We start from the raw sequence: 22,709 nt of genomic DNA, 5'->3' as shown, positions 1-22,709 counted from the left end.
TTGGTGCTTGCATCTTATGCAATAAAGAGACAACCATAAGGCTTCTGCCAGTTGTCGATAACTTCAACAAAACATGATCATCTTATACAACAACTTATATCTCATCACGTCTTGACCATATCACATCACAACATGCCCTGCAAAAACAAGTTAGACGTTCTCTACTTTGTTGTTGCAAGTTTTACGTGGCTGCTACGGGCTTAGCAAGAACCATTCTTACCTACGCATCAAAACCACAATGATAGTTTGTCAAGTTGGTGTTGTTTTAATCTTCTCAAGGACCGGGCATAGCCACACTCGGTTCAATTAAAGTTGGAGAAACTGACACCCGCTAGTCAACTGTGTGCATAGCACGGCGGTAAAACCAGTCTCGCGTAAGCGTACGCGTAATGTCGGTCAGGGCCGCTTCATCCAACAATACCGCCGAACCAAAGTGTGACATGCTGGTAAGTAGTATGACTTATATCGCCACAACTCACTCGTGTTCTACTCGTGCATATTACATCAACGCATAAAACCTGACTCTGATACCACTATTGAGGAACGTAGTAATTTCAAAAAAATTCTACGCACATGCAAGATCATGGTGATGCATAGCAACGAGAGGGGAGAGTGTTGTCCACGTACCCTCGTAGACCGAAAGCGGAAGCGTTAGTACAACGCGGTTGATCTAGTCGTACGTCTTCACGATCCGCCGATTAAGTACTGAACGCACGACACCTCCGAGTTCTGCACATGTTCAACTCGATGACGTCCCTCGAACTCCGATCCAGCCGAGTGTTGAGGGAGAGTTTCGTCAGCACGACGGCGTGGTGACGATGATGATGTTCTACCGACGCAGGGCTTCGCCTAAGCACCGCTACGATATGATCGAGGTAGATTATGATGGAGGGGGGCACCGCACACAGCTAAGAGATCAAGAGATCAATTGTTGTCTCTTTGGGGTGCCCCTGCCCGCGTATATAAAGGAGTGGAGGAGGGGGAGGGCCGACCCTTTCTATGGCGCGCCCTAGGGGAGTCCTACTCCCACCGGGAGTAGGATTCCCCTTTCCTAGTAGAACTAGGAGCCCTTCCAAGTAGTAGGAGTAGGAGGGAAGGAAAGGGAAGGGAAAAGGAGAAGGAAGGAAGGGGGCGCCCCCCTCCCTAGTCCAATTCGAACCAGCCCATGGGGAGGGGTGCGACCACCCTCTGAGGCCTTTCTCTCCTTTCCCGTATGGCCATTAAGGCCCAATACGAATTCCCGTAACTCCCCGGTACTCTCAAAAATACCCGAATCACTCGAAATCTTTCCGATGTCCGAATATAGTCGTCCAATATATCGATCTTTACATCTTGACCATTTCGAGACTCCTCGTCATGTCCCCGATCTCATCCGGGACTCCGAACTCCTTCGGTACATCAAAACACATAAACTCATAATATAACCGTCATTGAACTTTAAGCGTGCGGACCCTACGGGTTTGAGAACTATGTAGACATGACCGAGACACGTCTCCAGTCAATAACCAATAGCGGAACCTGGATGCTCATATTGGCTCCTACATATTCTACGAAGATCTTTATCGGTCAAACCGTATAACAACATACGTTGTTCCCTTTGTCATCGGTATGTTACTTGCCCGAGATTCGATCGTTGGTATCTCAATACCTAGTTCAATCTCGTTACCGGCAAGTCTCTTTACTCGTTCCGTAATACATCATCCCGCAACTAACTCATTAGTTGTAATGCTTGCAAGGCTTATAGTGATGTGCATTACTGAGTGGGCCCAGAGATACCTCTCCGACAATCGGAGTGACAAATCCTAATCTCGAAATACGCCAACCCAACAAGTACCTTTGGAGACACCTGTAGAGCACCTTTATAATCACCCAGTTACGTTGTGACATTTGGTGGCACACAAAGTGTTCCTCCGGTAAACGGGAGTTGCATAATCTCATAGTCATAGGAACATGTATAAGTCATGAAGAAAGCAGTAGCAACAAACTAAACGATCGTGTGCTAAGCTAACGGAATGGGTCAAGTCAATCACATCATTCTCCTAACGATGTGATCCCGTTAATCAAATGACAACTCATGTCTATGGTTAGGAAACATAACCATCTTTGATCAACGAGCTAGTCAAGTAGAGGCATACTAGTGACACTCTATTTGTCTATGTGTTCACACATGTATTATGTTTCCGGTTAATACAATTCTAGCATGAATAATAAACATTTATCATGATATAATGAAATAAATAATAACTTTATTATTGCCTCTAGGGCATATTTCCTTCAATAAACCCTAACAAAACTTAAAAAACATAAAAAAACTATAGACAAGGTAGACCCACGGTGACGCCGGCAGGAGGCATGAGAAACCATGGCGTGGCTGGGTGCACAGGTGTACCACCCAACCTAAATTCTCCGTCACGCAGAACTCGCTGCCCGGTCGGTCGATAACCTCACTATGGCTACCTACAACAAGTTCAGCAAGGACCATTCAGGTTGCTCCTGGTCATTAGGGCATGTTTGGTTCCAATAAGTCATCTGACTTATAAGTCAGGTGACTTAAAACCAGTGACTTATAAGTCACGTCTGTTTGGTTGTCATCTAACTTATAAATCACCTGACCACACCTTCCCACTTTGTTTTTTAATGTAAAGATGGTGAGACCCATGCAAAACGGGATGACTTATAAGTTTTAAGTTGGGGTGGAGCAACTTATGATTTATAAGTTGGGTCTGTTTGACAAAATAAGTCACTTTTTTCACTTTTCGACTTATAAGTTGATGACTTATTTGGAATCAAACAGGCCCAAATCAGGAAATAGGTCCCCATCCCAACTCCCAGGTATTCCCGTACCGCAAGGAAATCAGGTGCACCGTCTTATTCAAAAAATAAAAATGCCAGGTGCACCGTCAGGCGCTGGATTCTCGTACTGTTCATGGTGTGTGTTCTCCTTTTTTTTGAATGTTGGCAGGAGAACTGCCAAATTCATTGATCAGAAGGTGTTACAAGAGTCCTCTGAGAAGGAAAGCACCGCAAAAAGAAAAGAAAGAAAAGGACCCGTCAGCAGCACCACAAACCCAAGCTCTACCATGAAACGCGAACGCCATCAGAACCCCTCGGCGGGATCACCAAGGTGACGCCTCCAAGGAGGAAAACGAAGCTGAGGACTCCATCGTCACCCGATCTGGCACTGCCCGATCTTAGGTTTTCACCCGGAGATCTCACGCTATTGGGAAGAAAGGGAACGGCTCCACAGCGATACCTCCAAGGAGGAAGACGACATCCGTAGACGTCGTTACTGCCGGCAACGACAGAGTCGATGCATGATTTTCATCCGGAGCCGAGTCTTCCACCAACAATCCAAGGATCCGAGGCCACCAGCGCCATAGTGCAACATGAGCCCAAAGCAAACACTACTAGAGACGAATTGGTCAATCAGCACGCAGGAACTCGGCGAGCACACGCCAACCCGACCGGTCCGCACGGCCGCTCGCAGGCCTTGGGCGATCCAAGCCAGATCTGGCCATCCTCTACCTCCGTGCGCAGACCTAGGCGATCCTCCGCACCGCAGCGCACATGAAAGGTCGAGGGAGAAACCAAACATAGCCGATCCGCACCACCGCACGCAGGACTTGGCAGGATCCAGGCCAGACTGTGTGGCTCGCACCGCCGCACGCAAGAACAGGACTATCCATGCTAGATCTGGCCTGCCCGAACCTTTTGTAGCACAAGACAAACTGAACGGCGCCACAGCTCCAGGAGTCGGGCGTGGACGCGCTTGAAGGAGAGACAACCACCAGTCATCCCTGACACCACCGTTGCAGCCACCACACGTTGCCGAACTAGGCGCGAAACGCAGCCACTCTCCAACGACGCCTGGTGCCTCCTCGAGCCAGCCCTCAAGCCACAGGTTGCCAGAGGCCAGATCTGGCCAAAGCCGACCGCAACGCCCCCACGGCACCCCCACGGCACCCGAGCGGGCAGTACTGGCCTGCCGCGCCGCCGCGCCCGCCTGGCGCCCCGGCGCCCGCTTGCCGCGCCCGCCGCCGCCTGCACTCCACGCCCGCCGCGCCTGGCGTCCCGACGCTCGCTCGCTGCGCGCGCCGACCACGCCTGCTCCTCGCGTGCGCCGCGCCCCCGCGCCTCTCCTTGGCCAAGCGGCCCCGCACCGCCAGCCCGGCGGCAGCAAGGGGAGGTGGGCGGATCTGGATGAGGCTGGTGCAGCGGCTAGGTTTGCCCGCGGGGCGGGGCGACACGAGCGACTACTTATTGTGTCGTGTGTGTTCTCCTACATCTGGAAAAATGGACTAATCATTTCCATTGCCCAGGACGCCGCATTCTCTTGGCGCTGGTACTAGCAACCATCGTCCCACTGGCGATTGGCCGGTATCGCTGCGTGACGCCTTCCAGTTCCAGGCTTTGCTTGCACCGTGGCCCTAATGGGTAAGACCCCCTGGAAGGCTGGAACTACAGTCAATCAACCCCTGGAAGATCATGATTTTCCTTCTTTTTTTTCCACTGCTGCTTCAGGCTGCCCAAACCTGCTCGGTTCTCATGAGCACAGCCACTGGTCACTAGGCCCTACAAAGAGGTGCGCACTTGAGTCAAGCAACTGCATGCACCTCCTGGAAAAGAAAAGCAACTGCATATACGCACATCTTTCCTCAGAAACTTACAGCACGTGTATAATGCAGAAAGAACAGAGACAACATAGAGCATGTCTGTAAACAGCAGGCAGGCAGGCAGGCAGCTTGTCTTTGACCCACGGCATTAACAGTTTCAGGTTAATCTTCAAGGCACACATTCATGACAGTCTATCCACATTTTAGCAATGTTTCATCAGACCATGCCACATTGCCACCCACCCTTTGCAGGACATGCCATTGCAAGCCTTCAGACACTCTTCAAGTATCATCTTTGCAACTGAGCGCCTGTCCGCTCATCTTGGTTCCTTCGGACTGCCTCAAGGGTGCACTTCTGTCCTGGTTAAGACTTTATCCAACTATGAGGTTCTCTCTTTCGCTTCCAGCTACTGCCCTAGGGGCATGTTTGTTATCCAAAGTGCATCTTGAATGTCAGGCGAGAGCTGTTCTGCTGATTTGAATTCAGTGGTCTTTTGGGATCCTGAAAAGCAAAATAAGTGAGTGAGAGTTCTTAACGGGATCTAATGGCCTAATTTTTTTTTTCTGTACAACCACCGGTACCACTATAAGACACACATGACAGAATGTCACTGGGCCTGGTTTGTTGCTGGACTACTTATATTAGCAAGAAGATATTGGTAGGGAGAAAAATACTGGTTAAACGCACCTGTAAATGAGGGCTATTTGGTTTCAAATTTATATTCAATCCAAGCAAAACAATCCTCATACATATAGGACAAGACTTGAGCAGATATGAAAGTACAATTGTTTTTCATGTTTCCGGGTTTGACAGAGTTACAGTTCTACAATAGGTGTTTTGGCACTGCCTTACTGTTTCCCATTTCTCAAATAGCAGTTGAAACTTCATGAAAATAAACGATTAGAGGAACCTACTGTTTCTCAAATGGAATTTGTAACTTCTTGAACCAAAGGCCCCTGATCCAAGGGTTCCAGTATGCTGCAAAATTTGTACCTCAAGTTAGCCATTTTCCCCAAAACACAAACAGGACACATATTGCCAACCTGCTTTCCAGTACAGCACTTATCCAATCGAGGATAAGTATGTGTGCCCAAAAATCAGCAAGGATGCCCATGTTGTGACAATTCCACCCAGAAGGTAATGGGCTGCCCCTACAGTTCATCCTTGTATAATGCTCAAGGCTCTAGCTGAATAGCAGGAGCAAATTTTAATGTGTTATGAGCCCAAACAATCTAACCGTTATGAGCCCAAACATAGATTCCATAGGTTCTTGCCAATAATAACGGCTGCTAAATAAAAACATTAAACTGAAGGACCAGACAAAACGAGCACCTGAGAGGAAAAGAAAAAGACCGCATGCAGATAATGAAGAGCTATAAGACTGAATGACTTATGATGCCTACAAGAAATCTTGAAGCCACCATTAATCGTAATGAAACTTTGTGCAAAGTTTCCCCCAGTAATGAGTTACCAACCCTTGTTGACTTATAGTGCCCCAAACATCCCACTACATTTTCCCCTGTTCATTTTTCTCAAGAGGTGGCCTTATGGGAAATTCTTTATAGGCAGGACAGGAACATTAAAACAGGAGTTCAGTGCCCCAATCTGGGTTAGTATTAATAATTCAAGATGCTGCTTATCCTACAGAGATTTGGTAAAATAGTTAAAGAAATCAAGGATACCAACTACAGAAAACTAACAAAAGGCCTAGCAGATGATATTGGTTCGAAACAACTGCATAGGGAAACTTAGAGGCTGAACAATGGTGATGATATAAAATGTGGTGAACATGCAATGTTGCTTATGGAGGTGACATTATGGAACTGACAAAAAAGGACAGCTGAAGCTATGATGTTCATGTCAACAGATTAGCGAGGGGTTAAGTTACAGGTACGGCTTACTTGCCAGAGAAATGGATACCACCTGAAGAAGGTTGGGTGATGATGTTCTCTTTATTAACGTGGATGAATGATCATCCAAGACCAAACAGAAGTGGCTCTGAAGTGAAGAAACAAGAGATACTGAAATTACTGGTTACTTGTGTGCAGAGCGGCACTGAGGAAAGCAATCAAGCTTTGGATCCTGAAGTAGTGCACGTAGAGATGACAAGAATTCAAGAACACAAGCCAGTGGTATTGTCTTGTTGATCAGTTGATCATTGCAGTATGGAGACTTCCCTCGTAGCGCCTCACAAAACCTGCCGCCTAGCAAGTCTGAGAATTGCCATATTGCCAAGTTCGTGAAATTGAGCAGTGTGACTGAATCGATGATAATGACTTAACTACTTGGCCATATGTTGGTCCTAACATTCAGAAGAATATTGGTATGAACCTGTGTAATCACTGCATATATTAATAAGAAAACTCTATTGACAATGGTCTAAAAAAACAAGAAATATTTGTTCAACTCAATTATCATACATATCTGCAAAGATTGTGGCACACAGTACAATCATAGCCAAAGGCTGAAGCAAAATGCACGCAACCCACAGTATCTTGTTACTAACCCTACAGTAGTTTTCTAGAGGATTGACTGATCATTGTATATGCATCGAAAGCAAAAGAAATACGCACACATATCCAATTGTTACCTGCCAATCCGTGTAAATCTCACAGATAACCATCCTCATCCTCGTCGTCGCTACTCCAAAGCATGTCATCCTCCTCATGTCGAAGCCCCAATATACCATCAACAATGTCCTCTTCGGCAAATGCAGACATTGTTGTAGAACCAAACACTTTAGTCCTGCTTGTAACAATATCATCAACAACATCATCCAATTCATTCGTATCCCAATCCACTATGAACTCGTCATCATCTTGCTCATCGTCCTCTTCATATCTAAACTCTGGAACCTTCCCACTCCGCATCATCTCCTCATCAACCTCCCCGTTTTGCACGCTGTCCCAAGGCAGCCAAATATCAGCAACCTTTCCGAGCGCGCGACACCCATCCCCAACCACAACCATCCTCAGGGCGGCAGCGCGTGCGTTACGCACCGTGTCGGTGAAGTCGGAGTCATCGGAGACGAGCACGACCCAGTCGACGCCGCAGGCGATGGCGTGCTTCACCTGGCGTTTGAGCGCCTGGTCGGCAGCCTGCGGCTTGTCCGGGACAGTGCGGACATGGACGCCGGCGCGGCGGAGCTCGGAATCGAGCCCGTAGCCGACCTTGGGGGTGAGGAGCTCCCGCGCGGCGTCCTGGTACTTGGTGTTGTTGGAGATGTAGCGCTCGCGGAACTTCTGGCGCTTCTTGCCCTTGAGGGAGCGGAGGCGGCCGAGCTTCTTGTTGCGCTCGCGCTCGTGGAGCTGGCGGAAGTGGCGGGCGAGGTCGGGGCGGGTGGGGAAGCGGCGGCCGCAGACGGCGCAGGAGTAGGGGACGGGCGGGGCGGCGGCGCCCGTGCGCTCGGCGCGGTCGAGGGCGCGGCGCTCGCGGCGGTCGGCGGAGACCCAGGCGGGGAGGTGGGTGAAGGCGTGGCGGTTGGCGAAGGCGGAGACGGAGTCGACGCGGCCGAGGAGGGACGCCGCCTCGCGGAGGGAGGTGGCCGCCTCGAAGGGCGGCCCGCGCGGGGGCTTGTTGTCGAGGTCCCACAGCACCACCACCGTCGGGCTCCGCGCCGTCCACACGCCGTCCCCGCCGCGGAACATCTCGACGTCCGCCGCAGTGGGCGCCGCCGAGTACGGGTTCTCGGCCGCTGCCGCTGCCGCCGCCACCGTCGCCGCTCGGAATGGGGGATCGGCGCGGAGGGATAGGCGGTGGGGGGCACGCTGGTGGAAGGGGGAGGGGTGGAGGACAGGCGGGTTGGGAGGTGGGTGGAGGAAGGAGAGTGGCGGCGGCATGGCCGGCGAGCGTGGGCAGGTCGCGCAAGGCTAGAGGTGGATAGGAGGAGACTGAAGGCGGAGGAAGAAATGAATAAAATCCGGAGAGCGCAGCGTCCAAAAAAAAAGTCCCATCAACGAAAGTGTCTTTCTCAAATGCTCATGATGAAAACAGTAAAAATAAAAAAAAACTTCAAAAAATTTGAATTTTTTTTGGCAAACTTTAAAGAATGTTTGGAGTGCTTGTGAAATTTCGTCAAGAAATCATAGTCTTTTTTCTTTTCTCGTCCCATCATAGTGTCGTTCGCTTGCATCGGGCAAGACCGAGGCCTCCTCCTACCCCCTATTTCGCCAGCATGCCTCGCCGTTGGTCGTCTTTTTTGAGCTGAGAAGAAAAAAAAACACAGGGAGCCCATGGTGGCTGCCCCCCTCCGCGTCGTGCAGCACGCGTTCGTCCCTCTCGCCGTCGACAGTAGCCTCCCGCGCACCGTGTCGGAGTAAATGACCACGGATAGCCTAGCCGGCTCCCCAGGGCCCTTCTGAAAAAATTACGAGCCGATCCGGCCCTTAAGAATTCAAGACGTGGGGCCGCCTTCCCCCTGCCGGCTGCCTCCCAGGCCGACTATCGGAAGGCGGCCCGGCTTTAGTCCTCATGAAGAAAGCCGCGGGAGGGCCGGCTTCAAGAAGCCGGCCACGAGAAGGCCGACTTCAAGAGGCCGGCTCCCACAAAGCGGTCAAGATCGTACCCTCGAAGTCTGCATCCACATAACGGCGATGTGACGGGGCGTGGCTACAATAAAGCCTGCCACCCCTGAATCCCGGAGCACGCCTGGCACAGTGCGCCGTACGGGGTGGCCATGACCCGTCCGGCGCGACACTGTTGCCATGTTGACCCTGATGTCACCCACGATGGGCTGCCAGCGCGGCCCACGGGCGGTGGGCCCCTTCAGGCAGAGAGATACCCGAAGGCGGCCAGGCCTCCTCCAGTCGGCCCGAGACGGGGCCGGCTCCCCGCAGCCGGCTTGCCCCCTCCCTCGAAGGAGACGCCCCATTAAGGAGACAAGACGCGGTGAGGCTACAGTGATCGCCCGCCGGGCGGCGGCACTGTAGCCACGCCCACCTCGGCGAAGCCCTCGTCACCAGGTTGAGGCAACAGTAACCAGCCACCGACAAGGCCCTGGACAGTGGGGCCTGCCTGTCGACCAAGGAACCGGCAGCCGGTGGGACCCACCAGCCGGCGGGCCCCAGCAGCCGGCGCAGAAGCCGGCGTGCGTAGACACAGACAGCTGGGGCCCACGCCTAGCCGGATTACCATTGTACCCCCGGGGTGAGCCTATATAAACCCCCTGGGGCACCCATGCAAAGGGTTGATCTGAGCTAGTATTAGACACCACATAGAGAGGAGAGGAGAGCTAGCCGTGCCCTTCTTCTTCCTCTCGCCAAGCAGCTCAAGGAGCATCTTGTAGCCACTCGTTCATCTAGTGATCATGCGGAGACCCCGCAGAGTAGCAGTAGGGGTGTTATCTCCTCGGAGAGCCCCGAAGCTGGGTAAGATTCGCCGGCGTGCATGTCTTCGCCTCATCCCGCTTTCAGGCACCGGCGACGTCTTACTGGCTCCCACAATGATAAGCCACCCGTTGGCATATGTCGCACCTACCACCCGACACACCGCTTGCCGGAGATGCCCACCCACCCTCCCCCTCCCCCCCCTCCACCCCAACAAAAAACAATGGCGGCGACTCCATGGCTCGCCGTGGTAGCAAAAGTAGAGATGGTTCCAGCAAACGCAAAAACCGCCCTTAATACCAAAAAATGGAGCCGGTTCCAGCAAATCAAAATGCCAATGGTAGCAAAAAATGCAAACAATTTGGCGCTTATTCCGGCAAAAAAACAGAAATTGTGTGGTTGAAGCTTTTGCATCTACGGTTGAAGCTTTTTCTGTCGACGGTTGATGCTTTTTTCGTTGCACGGTGTCCTGGTTCTAGCAAAACTCGATGCAGGTTGTAGCAATTTGCAACACCGGATGCAGCTCCCGCAGCGCTGACGCCCACCCCGCTCACTGACGGTTCCAGCAAAAACAAATGCCCATTGTAGCAAAACATGATGCTGGATGCAGCTCGGACGCCTGTCATCAATTTTTGTAGCATTTGTCGCAATATCCATTGTAGCAAAAATACGCCGCTGGTTGAAGCTTTTCTTGTCGCTGATTCCAGCTATTGCTTGCGCGCGGTGGTCGCTTAGTTTCGACTGCCTCGGTTGTAGCATGCCCCACTGACGGTTCCAGCAAATATGGTTGTCGGTTGCAGCTTTCGACTACCCAGTTGTATCATGCCTCGTCCTGTCGCAGCTCCTGTCATTGCCGGTTCCAGCGCGGCCCACCGACGGATCCAGCTTCCCCATGGCCGGTTGCAGCCTTCTCGTGTAACGATGTCGTGTGCGGGTGGCAGAAGGGGTGGTCGAGGGTGGTTCGGCGGCCGCAGCAGCGATCCGCCTCGCGAGCGCCGCAACGACGACGAGGCCAGGAGCTGCTTCCTCCGCCCGTCGGTGGAGGAGTGGTGCAAGGATCAGGCGCGGAAACGCGACGCCCTCTCCCGTAGCGTAGGAGCATGGGCGTGGGCCAACTTCGACGGGCTGGCATGTATCTTCTTCCCCGCGCTCAAGCGTCTCTGGGCGGCAGAGCGCGCATGGTTTGACGCGAAGGAGGCCGCCGCCGCCGGAGATGAAGCTGCAGCGGCACTGGTGCTGACATTGAAGGAGGAGTACGACCTCGTCTTCGTGCTCTCCAACTCGCCGATGGAGCACCACCTTGTCATCAAGAAATTCGGTGATGATGATGCGTGGATATGGTTTAATTTCGTTTATGCACTCCATTTTCGTATGTCGAACTCCGATGATGTAATATGTGACACGAACTGCTAGTTTGAATATGCCATATGTGTTTGAGGGATCTGTTCTTTCTTGGTGTATGTTGTACCGCAACTTTTGTTTACAGGATACGCAGAACCGCGCCACTCCTCCATCGGCGGGCGAAGGGAGAAGCTCCCGGCCTTGTCGTCATGGCAGCGCTTGCGCGGCAGCTCGCCGCAGTGCCCTCGCCCTCCTCAGTCGCCCCTCTTGAGTCCAACGCTCGACATCGGGGCGGGAGTGGTGTGCATGTACGCGTGGCAAAGTGCAGCCGGAGGCAAAGGGATTTCTCGCCAGAGGGAATGATTTGCGGCAGAGGGGGAAAGGTGAAATACAGGATGCGAATCCTAAAATCACGGTCGCTCCCGTATATATAGCGAAAACGCGGGCGGTTTACGGGCCGCCCATACGGGTCATTTTTACGGTATCTGAATGGATCGCTTTTTCCCCACATCCTGTGTATCGGGGGTGGGGGAAGGGGGGGGGGGGGGTGGGGCTTTTAAGGGATTAAAGCTATGCTCTTGTTAATGTGTCGTTGGCATCGTGCATTTTGTAGTAGTACTAGATCATCGATGGCACTGGTTGCTGCACCCATTTATTTGTACAATGAATGATAGAAATTTTGCTAAATATATGACCACATGAAACCATACATTAGTTAGTAATTTGAGGAGATCTCATATATATTCGGCTAAGGCAAGATTCACACATACAAATTGGCTTGGTATAACAACATACACAACAATTAAGATAGTAAATATGCCTACTCAGCACTGCCAAGACAAATAATAAGCAGAGATTGTATACATGGTACATAAATGGCATCTTCACAAGCCTCTACCAAAGGGCTACAATGTTTGGAAACAAAAGAAGAAATAGGGGAGCCTTATGCATCTGGTCACAAAAATGTAAAACTCCCGTGGGGACAGCATAACTGATATAGCGAGCAGCATCATGTGCCAGATGAAAAACAAATGGTATGAGAACAAAAGTGATAACTGAAATAAATGTGGAGATGTGTAAAATGTCAGTACACCTAGCATGGATCCAGTACGTCCTTCTTGAAGCTCTCAAGCTAGATAGCATTACTTGGTTATGCGTTAGTACTGAAATAAATTTCAGCAAAGATTCGGTCAAATTTTATCACATGAAAACCTACATAATATCCTCTTTGACTACATAATATCCGTTCAACTGGAAACAACCAAACTTTCTACAATATTTGTTAAAAATATTGAGTAATAACAGTCTAGCCTGATTGGCACACTTCTTGTGTTCTTTCACCTGACACGGAGCCATCACAAGTTTGACCTATTACTAACACTGCAGTGAAACCTTGTCTGACGACCAAATACAATGTCTTAAATTTAAACTTGGCCAGACATATTAAAAACTTTTTATCTCTAGGAATTATATAGAGAGGAGACGTTCTAACCAAATAGACATTTACAGGAATCTTTAGCAAACATTGCTTTCTGGTAAATAATTTGGCATACCTTGGAACTGTAAAAAACAACATTTGCATTTATGAGGAATGGGAAAATCAAATGGAACAGATCTTTGTGTTCGCGAGGCCAGCTTATAAGTTCAATCAGATTCACTGCAAATATTAGACAGTGAGTGTACTCTAGTAATACCACATGTACTCGTGAATTAGAGAGCAAAAATTAATACCTAATTTATAATCTTCGTGTAGTATTACTACTACTACTCATAATTGAAAAGTGACCACATGATTTAGAGATAGATAATAATCTACATAACGTGAAAAAGAAATTTTGGATGCTGACATATACTGCAACAAAATTCAAGATACTCATAGACTATTATATTGTACTCCCTCCATAAACTAATATAAGAGCCTTTAGATCACTACTTTAGTTATCTAAACGCTCTTAAATAGCAATTCTTTTGCTGTCAGGCACATAATTAGCTAAGTACAAGAGGGGCGAAATCTAGGAAAGGAGAAAATGGTAAGTACTAAATGTTTCCAGCCGAGGGACTTCAGAATCATGTACTTATGCTGGAACCAAGTTGATGCTCCATTGCTATCTTAGCATCCATATCTAAAACTCAATAGGTGGTACATATTGGAGTCATTTGATTTATAACATGGAAGAAGTTGTTAAACTAGGTATTGCGATTACACAAAGTAATCGGTTACCTTGAGATTTAGAATAATAATATTAAACAGCTGACTGCATTCATATTAGAAGTTACAATATTTATAGTAACAGATTTATGATCTGTCAGATAGATGACCATCCTACTCTAAAAGTAGTTAAGTCAAAATATAGTTAAGGGATTGCCTATTAGTTCATCCACATGCAAACAAAGTGAATTCTTTAAGAATCTAGCAAAACTACATTATAACCTTTTTTGCCATAATTCCCGAAGCAACACATATGCATGGTGGGAGATGAGGTCTACCAACACATTGGCATTGGTGAATAAACAACAATGGAACTTGAACTTATTTCATGCCTAATTCGAAGGAACAAATACATAGAACAATAACAATTCTACCCAAAATATAATAAATATAAATCTTTTCTTGATGTGTAATTAATCATAAAATATTAACCCATGAAATAAACAGGAAGGAATCAATACTTGAATAGTATAAACAATGGAATCACCATAAAATGATATAGATAGGAATTTGATTGGGGTTGAAGGGATTTCAAATGGGATACACATACATAGTAAAATGCTTAGCTGACACAAAAATCCTTGTTTATAACTGATTAGTGTAATAATCTTGCAACAGCAAACCAATACTAGCGGACAGTAACATTATCTTCCACTTGGAGCAAAGATTCAACTCTGCTTCATAAAATAAAACTCAGAGCGGGCAACTTCTTGTATGCAGCACTGAAACATGATCACTAGGTACTCTTCGTGATTTTTCTAATTGGTTGTTTCAACACAAGAAAAGTAGAAGGAACATAACTAAATACAAGTGCATAACACAACTATGAGGATGATGGCATGATGCTACTAAAACTGAAAAGAGTAAGCCATCATTATATTTTGCAACAACCAATTAACTATATTAATTAAATGATACCATTGCAAAAGGAAAAGTGTTAGGAAGATCTACCAATACCTGAACAGTAGTTTTCTCCACAAAAAATTCCTTTACCTCATAGCAGAACGCTTTGACCTACAATTGGCTCTACCAGTACAAGAGAAAATTCATAGATTGAATGAAATATTGTTCGTGGGTGAGTGAAAGACAGAGAGAAACAGAGTTTGCAAAGTTGAATGAAGATGTTACCTTGGAGGAGGGAATTTGACATCAACATCTAGAGGAGGAGAGGGTGTCATCATGTGTATATAATCACCCAAACCAAATCCCTTGATGCTGCTCATTGTAGCTCGTTTGTGCTGGTTGTGCACCCGCGAGAGGCTCCAGATCCACAAGGCTAGTGCCAGAAACATAGGGTTGGGCTGGATGGCAGCGACGGCGATGTTCCACCCTGAAGGACGGCTCTGAGCATTCCAGGTAGACGGAGAACATGTTGTCGAGGAGGCGAAGCAATAGAGATGGCCGGTGCCGCCATCTGGCAAGCTGGGGGTTGCCGATAGAAAACGAGAATGAGGGAGAGGAAACACTGCTCGAGGTCGTGGTGGGCGGCGGTGCGGGGAAGGCTACATCACGTCCAGCCGCCCGGATCGCCATGGCCGTCGCTCCAGGACCGTTCGTGACCTAGGTCGGCCGGCCATGGGAACAGCCGCCATGCGAAGGGTGTGAGAGGCGTTTGGTCTTGTGTTAGGGCATGTCTCTCTCTAAGTAGTTTTGGTGATTGATGACAATGCTTTTGCGGAATAATCGTGTGCGTTGAGTATTTCAGAGATTCATTCATTGGCACGAGACAATTCTTTCCCCTCGGAGCTTTAAGTGAAGACGGTGTAGTCTCTTTCGTTTTAGTTTTGGTGGACTTGAGTCGTAGGAGACACCATACTATCAAGAGGGGGTCCGCAATGGAAAGGCTAGGGTGGAATCAACACGTACACGTCATTTTTGCACCCCAACTCCTTTCTTCTCCTTGGAGTTTGTTGTTTCAACAGAAGTGGAGATTGTGAGGAGATAGCGGTAGTAGTGCCGCTAGCGCGATAGTACCGCCCATGGTCCTCAAGTGGCAGTACCGCTGTCCTACAGCGGTAGTACCACTTGGGCGCATCGCGACAGTACCGTCCTGGTTCGGCACCGCTACCGCCTTGATTCGAGGAGGTCTTTTCTCATGTCGGGTTGTGTGGTAGTAGCAGTGGTGTACTTCCTGTGAGCGGTAGTACCGCGGCTACCACCGCTACTAGTGCCGCCCATACCCTCTTTCTCTCCCCCGTTCTCCCTCTGTTTCTTCTGCTCTCAGTCTCTGCGGTAGTACCACTGGTGGTCGCGGTAGTACCGCTGCTACCAGCAGTAGTACCGCTCTATTGAGCGGTAGTACCGCTTTGTGCGGGCTGAAGAGGGGGTAACAGTTCGATTGGTTCCCCCACTATAAAAGGAGGTCTTCTTCTCCAAGTTAACCAACCTCTTTTCCCCCAAGCTCCATTGTTGCTCCAAAGCTCATTTTCGCCCGATCTCTCCCCCTAGCCAATCAAACTTGTTGATCTTATAGGGATTGGTTGAGAAGGCCTGGATCTACACTTCCACCAAGAGAAATTTGACCCCCCACTAATCCCTTGCGGATCTTGTTACTCTTGGGTGTTTGAGCACCCTAGACGGTTGAGGTCACCTCGGAGCCACATTCCATTGTCGTGAAGCTTCGTGGTATCGTTGGGAGCCTCCAATTAAGTTTTGGAGATTTTTGGAAATATGCCCTAGAGGCAATAATAAATTAGTTATTGTTATATTTCCTTGTTCATGATAATCGTTTATTATCCATGCTAGAATTGTATTGATAGGAAACTCAGATACATGTGTGGATACATAGACAACACCATGTCCCTAGTAAGCCTCTAGTTGACTAGCTCGTTGATCAATAGATGGTTACGGTTTCCTGACCATGGACATTGGATGTCGTTGATAACGGGATCACATCATTAGGAGAATGATGTGATGGACAAGACCCAATCCTAAGCCTAGCACAAGATCGTGTAGTTCGTATGCTAAAGCTTTTCTAATGTCAAGTATCATTTCCTTAGACCATGAGATTGTGCAACTCCCGGATACTGTAGGAATGCTTTGGGTGTACCAAACGTCACAACATAACTGGGTGGATATAAAGGTGCACTACTGGTATCTCCGAAAGTGTCTGTTGGGTTGGCATGAATCGAGACTAGGATTTGTCACTCCGTGTAACAGAGAGGTATCTCTGGGCCCACTCGGTAGGACATCATCATAATGTGCACAATGTGACCAAGGAGTTGATCACGGGATGATGTGTTACGAAACGAGTAAAGAGACTTGCCGGTAACGAGATTGAACAAGGTATCGGGATACCGACGATCGAATCTCGGGCAAGTATCATACTAGTAGGCAAAGGGAATTGTATACGGGATTGATTGAATCCTTGACATCGTGGTTCATCCGATGAGATCATTGTGGAACATGTGGGAGCCAACATGGATATCCAGATCCCGCTGTTGGTTATTGACCAGAGAGATGTTTCGGTCATGTCTGCATGATTCCCAAACCCGTAGGGTCTACACACTTAAGGTTCGATGACGCTAGGGTTATAGGGAAAGTACGTATGCGGTTACTGAATGTTGTTCAGAGTCCCGGATGAGATCCCGGACGTCACGAGGAGTTCCGGAATGGTCCGGAGGTAAAGATTGATATATAGGAAGTGTGGATTTGGCCACCGGGAGTGTTCCGGGCATCATCGGTAATGTACCGGGACCACCGAAAGGGTTCCAGGGTTCCACCGGGAGGTGCCACCAGCCCCGGAGGCTTTCATGGGCCAAGAGTGGGAAGGGACCAGCCCCTAGGTGGGCTGGGGCGCCTCCCACCAAGGCCCAAGGCGCCCTCAAGAGGAGAGGGGGCAAACCCTAGGGGCAGATGGGCCCTAAGGCCCACCCTAGGTGCGCCCCCTCTCTCTCCCCCTTTGCCGCCACCCAGATGGGATCTGGGGGCTGCCGCCACCCCTAGGGAGGGAACCCTAGGTGGGGGCGCAGCCCCTCCCCTCCTCCTATATATAGTGGAGGTTTTGGGCTGCCCAACACACGAGTCTCTCTCCCCAAGGCACAACCCTACCTCTCTCCCTCCTCGTCTCTCGTAGTGCTTGGCGAAGTCCTGCTGGAGTTCCATGCTCCTCCACCACCGCCACGCCGTCATGTTGCTGCTGGACGAAGTCTTCCCCATCCTCTCCCTCTCTCCTTGCTGGATCAAGGCATGGGAGACGTCACCGGGCTGCACGTGTGTTGAACGCGGAGGCACCATTGTTCGGGCTAAGTTCGGAATCGACCGCGATCTGAATCGCCACGAGTACGACTACCTCATCCGCGTTCTTGCAACGCTTCCACTTAGCGATCTACAAGGGTATGTAGATGCACTCCCCTTCCCTTTGTTGCTAGATTACTCCATAGATTGATCTTGGTGATGCGTAGAAAATTTTAAATTTCTGCTACGATGCCCAACAGTGGCATCATGAGCTAGGTCTATGCGTAGTTTCTATGCACGAGTAGAACACAAGTTGTTGTGGGCGTCGATTTTGTCAATTTACTTGCCGTTACTAGTCTTATCTTGATTCGGCGGCATCGTGGGATGAAGCGGCCTGGACCGACCTTACACGTACTCTTACATGAGACAGGTTCCACTGACTGACATGCACTAGTTGCATAAGGTGGCTAGTGGGTGTCTGTCTCTCCCACTTTAGTCGGATCGGATTCGATGAAAAGGGTCCTTATGAAGGATAAATAGAAATTGGCATATCACGTTGTGGTTTTGGCGTAGGTAAGAAACGTTCTTGCTAAGAAACCTATAGCAGCCACGTAAAATTTGCAACAACAATTAGAGGATGTCTAACTTGTTTTTGCAGCATATGCCGTGTGATGTGATATGGCCAAAAGGATGTGATGAATGATATATGTGATGTATGAGATTGATCATGTTCTTGTAATAGGAATCACGACTTGCATGTCGATGAGTATGACAACCGGCAGGAGCCATAGGAGTTGTCTTAATTTATTTATGACCTGCGTGTCAACATAAACGTTATGTAATTACTTTACTTTATTGCTAACCGTTAGCCGTAGTAGTAGAAGTAATAGTTGGCGAGACAACTTCACGAAGACACGATGATGGAGATCATGGTATCATGCCGGTGACGATGATGATCATGGCGCCCCAAAGATGGAGATCAAAAGGAGCAAAATGATATTGGCCATATCATGTCACTATTTGATTGCATGTGATGTTTATCATGTTTTACATCTTATTTGCTTAGAACGACGATAGCTTAAATAAGATGATCCCTCGCAATAATTTCAAGAAAGTGTTCCCCCTAACTGTGCACCGTTGCGAAGGTTCATTGTTTTGAAGCACCACGTGATGATCGGGTGTGATAGATTCTAACGTTCAAATACAACGGGTATAAGCCAGATTTACACACGCAATACACTTAGGTTGACTTGGCGAGCCTAGCATGTACAGACATGGCCTTGGAACACGGAAGACCGAAAGGTCGAACATGAGTCGTATAAAAGATACGATCAACATGAGGATGTTCACCGATGATGACTAGTCCGTCTCACGTGATGATCAGACACGGCCTAGTTAACTCGGATCATGTATCACTTAGATGACTAGAGGGATGTCTATCTGAGTGGGAGTTCATTATATAATTTGATTAGATGAACTTATTTATCATGAACAATAGTCTAAGTTGTCTTTACAAAAAGGGTTGTAGATCAATAGCTCGCGTTGTAGCTCCCTGTTTCAATATGTTCCTAGAGAAAGGTTAAGTTGAAAGATAATGTAAGAAATGATGCAGACTAGATCCGTTGCCTGAGGAGTGTCCTCACTGCTACACAGAAGGCTTATGTCTTTGATGCACCGCTCGGTGTGCCAACCCCTCCAACATCGTCTGTGGATGTTATGAACATCTGACAGATACGTCCTGATGACTACTTGATAGTTAAGTGCACCATACTTTACGGCTTAGAATCGGGATTCCAATGACGTTTTGAACGCCATAGAACATATGAGATGTTCCAAGAGCTGAAATTGGGATTTCAGGCTCATGCCCGTGTTGAGAGGTATGAGACCTCTGACAAGTTCTTTGCCTACAAGATGGAGGAGAATAGCTCAACTAGTGAGCATGCGCTCAGAATGTCTGGGTGCTACAATCACTTGAATCAAGTGGGAGTTGAACTTCCAGATAAGATAGTGATTGATAGAGTTCTCTAGTCACTATCACTGAGCTACTAGGTCTTCGTGATGAACTATGACATGCAAGGGATGGAGATGATCCCGGAGCTATTCCCGGTGCTTAAGACCGCAAAAGGTAGAAATCAAGAAGGAGCATCAAGTGTTGATGGTTTAACAAGACCACTGGTTTCAAGAAGGGCAAGGGCTAGAAGGGAAACTTCATGAATGGCAAACCAGTTGCCGCTCCAGTGAAGGAACCCAAGGTTGAACCCAAACCCGAGACTAAGTGCTTCTATTGTAAGGGGAACGGTCACTGGTAGTGGAACTACCCCAAATGCATGGTAGATAAGAAGGCTGGCAACTTCAACAAAGTATATACATGTTATTAATGTGTACCTTACTAGTACTCCTGGTAGCACCTGGGTATTGGATACCGGTTCAGTTGCTATTATTGGTGACTTGAAGCAAAAGCTACGGACTAAACGGAGACTAGCTAAGGGCGAGGTGACGATGTGTGTTGGAAGTGTTTCCAAAGTTGATGAGATCACCATCGCACGCTCCATCTGCCTTCGGGACTAATATTGAACCTAGATAAATGTTATCAGGTGTCTATGTTGAGCATGAATATGATTAGATCATGTTCATTGCAATACGGTCATTCATCTATGTTAGAGAATAATGGTTATTCTGTTTACATGAATAATACCTTTCATGGTCATGCACCCTATGTGAATGGTTCATTGAATCTCGGTCGTGGTAATACACATGTTCACGCCAAAAGATGTAGAGTTAATAATGATAGTACCACTTTCTTGTGGCACTGCCGCTTAGGTCATATTGGCGTAAGATGCATGAAGAAACTCCATGTCGATGGATGTTTGGAGTCACTTGATTTTGAATCGCTTGACACATGCGAGCCATGCCTCATGGGCAGGATGACTAAGACCCCGTTTTTAGGTACAATGAAACGGGCAAGTGACTTGTTGGAAACGTACATGCTGATGTGTGTGATCCAATAAGAATTGAGGCGTGCGGTGGACATCGCTATTTTCTCATCTTCACTGACGATTTGAGTAGATATGGGTATATTTACTTAATGAAGCACAAGTCTGAAATGTTTGAAAAGTTCAAGCAATTTCGGAGTGAAGTTAAGAACCATCATAACAAGAAGATCAAATTCCTATGATCTGATCGATGGAGAATTTCTGAGTTATGAGTTTGGCAATCACTTAACACATTGTGAAATTGTTTCATAGTTGACACCACCTGGAACACCACAGCGTAATGGCGTGTCCGGACGTCGTAATCGAACCTTATGAGATATAGTGCGATCTATGATGTCTCTTACCGATCTACCGCTATCATTTTGAGGTTATGCGTTAGAGACAGCTGCATTCACTTTAGATAGGGCACCATCTAAGTCCGTTGAGACAACGTCGTATGAACATTGGTTTGGCAAGAAACCAAAGTTGTCGTTTCTTAATATTTGGTGCTGCGATGCTTAAGGCTTCAGCCGAAAAAGCTCGAACCCAAAGCGGACAAATACATCTTCATAGGATAACCAAAGGTAATAGTGGGGTATACCTTCTATCTCAGATCCGAGGGCAAAGTGTTTGTCGCTAAGAAAGGGTCCTTTCTCGAGAAGGAGTTTCTCTTGAAAGAATTGAGTGGGAGGAAGATAGAACTTGATGAGGTTGTTAAACCTCTACTTCAATCGGAAGTGGTGCAACACAGAAAGATGTTTCTGTGGCACCTACATCGGCTGAAGAGGAAGTTAATGATAGTGATCATGAAGCTTCGGATCAAGTTGCTATCGAACCTCGTAGGTTGACAAGGATATGTACTACTCCTGAGTGGTACGGTGATCCTGTCTTAGATATCATGTTGGACAACAATGAACCCACGAGCTATGGAGAAGTGATGGTGGGCCCATATTCCGACAAATGGTTAGAAGCCATGAAATCCGAGATAGGATCCATGTATCAGAACAAAGCATGGACTTTGGTGGACGTGCCCGTTGATCGGCAAGCCATTGAGATAAATGGATCTTTAAGAAGAAGACGGACATGGACGGTAATGTTACCGTCTATGAAGCTCGACTTGTGGCAAAGAGTTTTTCACAAGTTCAAGGAGTTGACTAAGATGAGATTTTCTCACCCGTAGCGACGTTTAAGTCCGTCGGAATCATGTTAGCATTAGCTGTATTTTTCTATTATGAAATCTGTCAGATGGATGTCAAAACAAGTTTTCTTACCAGTTTTCGTAAGAAAAAGTTGTATGTGATACAATAAAAGGTTTTGTCGATCCTAAGGATGCTAAAATGTATGCTGGCTCCAGCGATCCTTCTATGGACTAGAGCAAGCATCTCGGAGTCGGAATATATGCTTTGATGGAGTGATCTAAGCTTTTAGGTTTATACAATGTTTGCTAGAAACTTGTATTTACAAGAAAGTGAGTGGGAGCACTACAACATTTCTGATAAGTATATGTGGATGACATATTGTTGATCTGAAATAATGTAGAATTTCTGGAAAGCATAAACGGTTGTTTGAAGAGTGATTTTCAAAGGAAGACCTAAGATGCTTACATATTGGGCATCAAGATCTATAGAGATAGATCAAAACGCCTGATGATACTTTCAAAGAACGCACACCTTGACATGATTTTGAAGGAGTTCAAAATAGATCAGTCAAAGAAGGGATTCTTACCTGAGTTGTAAGGTGTGAAGTTGAGTAAGACTCAAAGCTTGACCATGGCAGAAGAAAGAGGAAGGATGAAGGTCGTCCCCTATGCTTTTGTCATAGGCTCTATACGGCATGCCATGCTGAGTACCGCACCTGATTTGTGCCTTGCCACATGTCTGGCAAGAGGGTACATAGGTGATCCAGGAGTGGATAACTGGATAGTGGTAAAAAATTATCCTTAGAGGAATAAGGAAATATTTCTCGGTTATGGAGGTGATAAAGAGTTCGATGTTAAGAGTTACGTCGATGCAAGCTTTAACACCTATCCATATGACTATGAGTAGAAAAAACCCGGATATGTATAATGGAGCA

General features: G+C 47.7%; 1 protein-coding gene across 9 annotated transcripts; it reads right to left on the bottom strand.

Annotated features, from left to right (window-relative positions):
* Positions 1-4,617: 4,617 nt before the first annotated feature.
* Positions 4,618-8,534, bottom strand: LOC125518469 (uncharacterized). 9 transcript variants are annotated; one of them, XR_007288014.2, is made up of 4 exons: positions 7,205-8,533; positions 5,658-6,945; positions 5,529-5,592; positions 4,618-5,115 (listed from the first exon to the last, which is right to left on the bottom strand). XR_007288014.2 is itself a non-coding variant. In XM_048683300.2 (2 exons), the coding sequence occupies exon 1, from the start codon at positions 8,451-8,453 to the stop codon at positions 7,224-7,226; it is 1,230 nt and encodes a 409-aa protein (XP_048539257.1). In that variant the 5' UTR covers positions 8,454-8,534; the 3' UTR covers positions 4,618-5,115; positions 7,205-7,223. The 9 variants fall into 9 exon arrangements, 1 of the variants encoding a protein (XP_048539257.1); XR_007288017.2 differs by having other exon boundaries at positions 6,516-6,945; XR_007288018.2 differs by having other exon boundaries at positions 6,538-6,945.
* Between the last annotated feature and the right edge of the window lie 14,175 nt (positions 8,535-22,709).

This window comes from Triticum urartu, chromosome 7A (genome assembly GCF_056163025.1).
Source record: "Triticum urartu cultivar PI428250 chromosome 7A, HENAU_Tu73, whole genome shotgun sequence".
Lineage (NCBI taxonomy): Eukaryota > Viridiplantae > Streptophyta > Magnoliopsida > Poales > Poaceae > Triticum > Triticum urartu.
The sequence above is the reverse complement of the archived record's forward strand: the minus strand, read 5'-3'. Positions and strand labels throughout refer to the sequence as shown.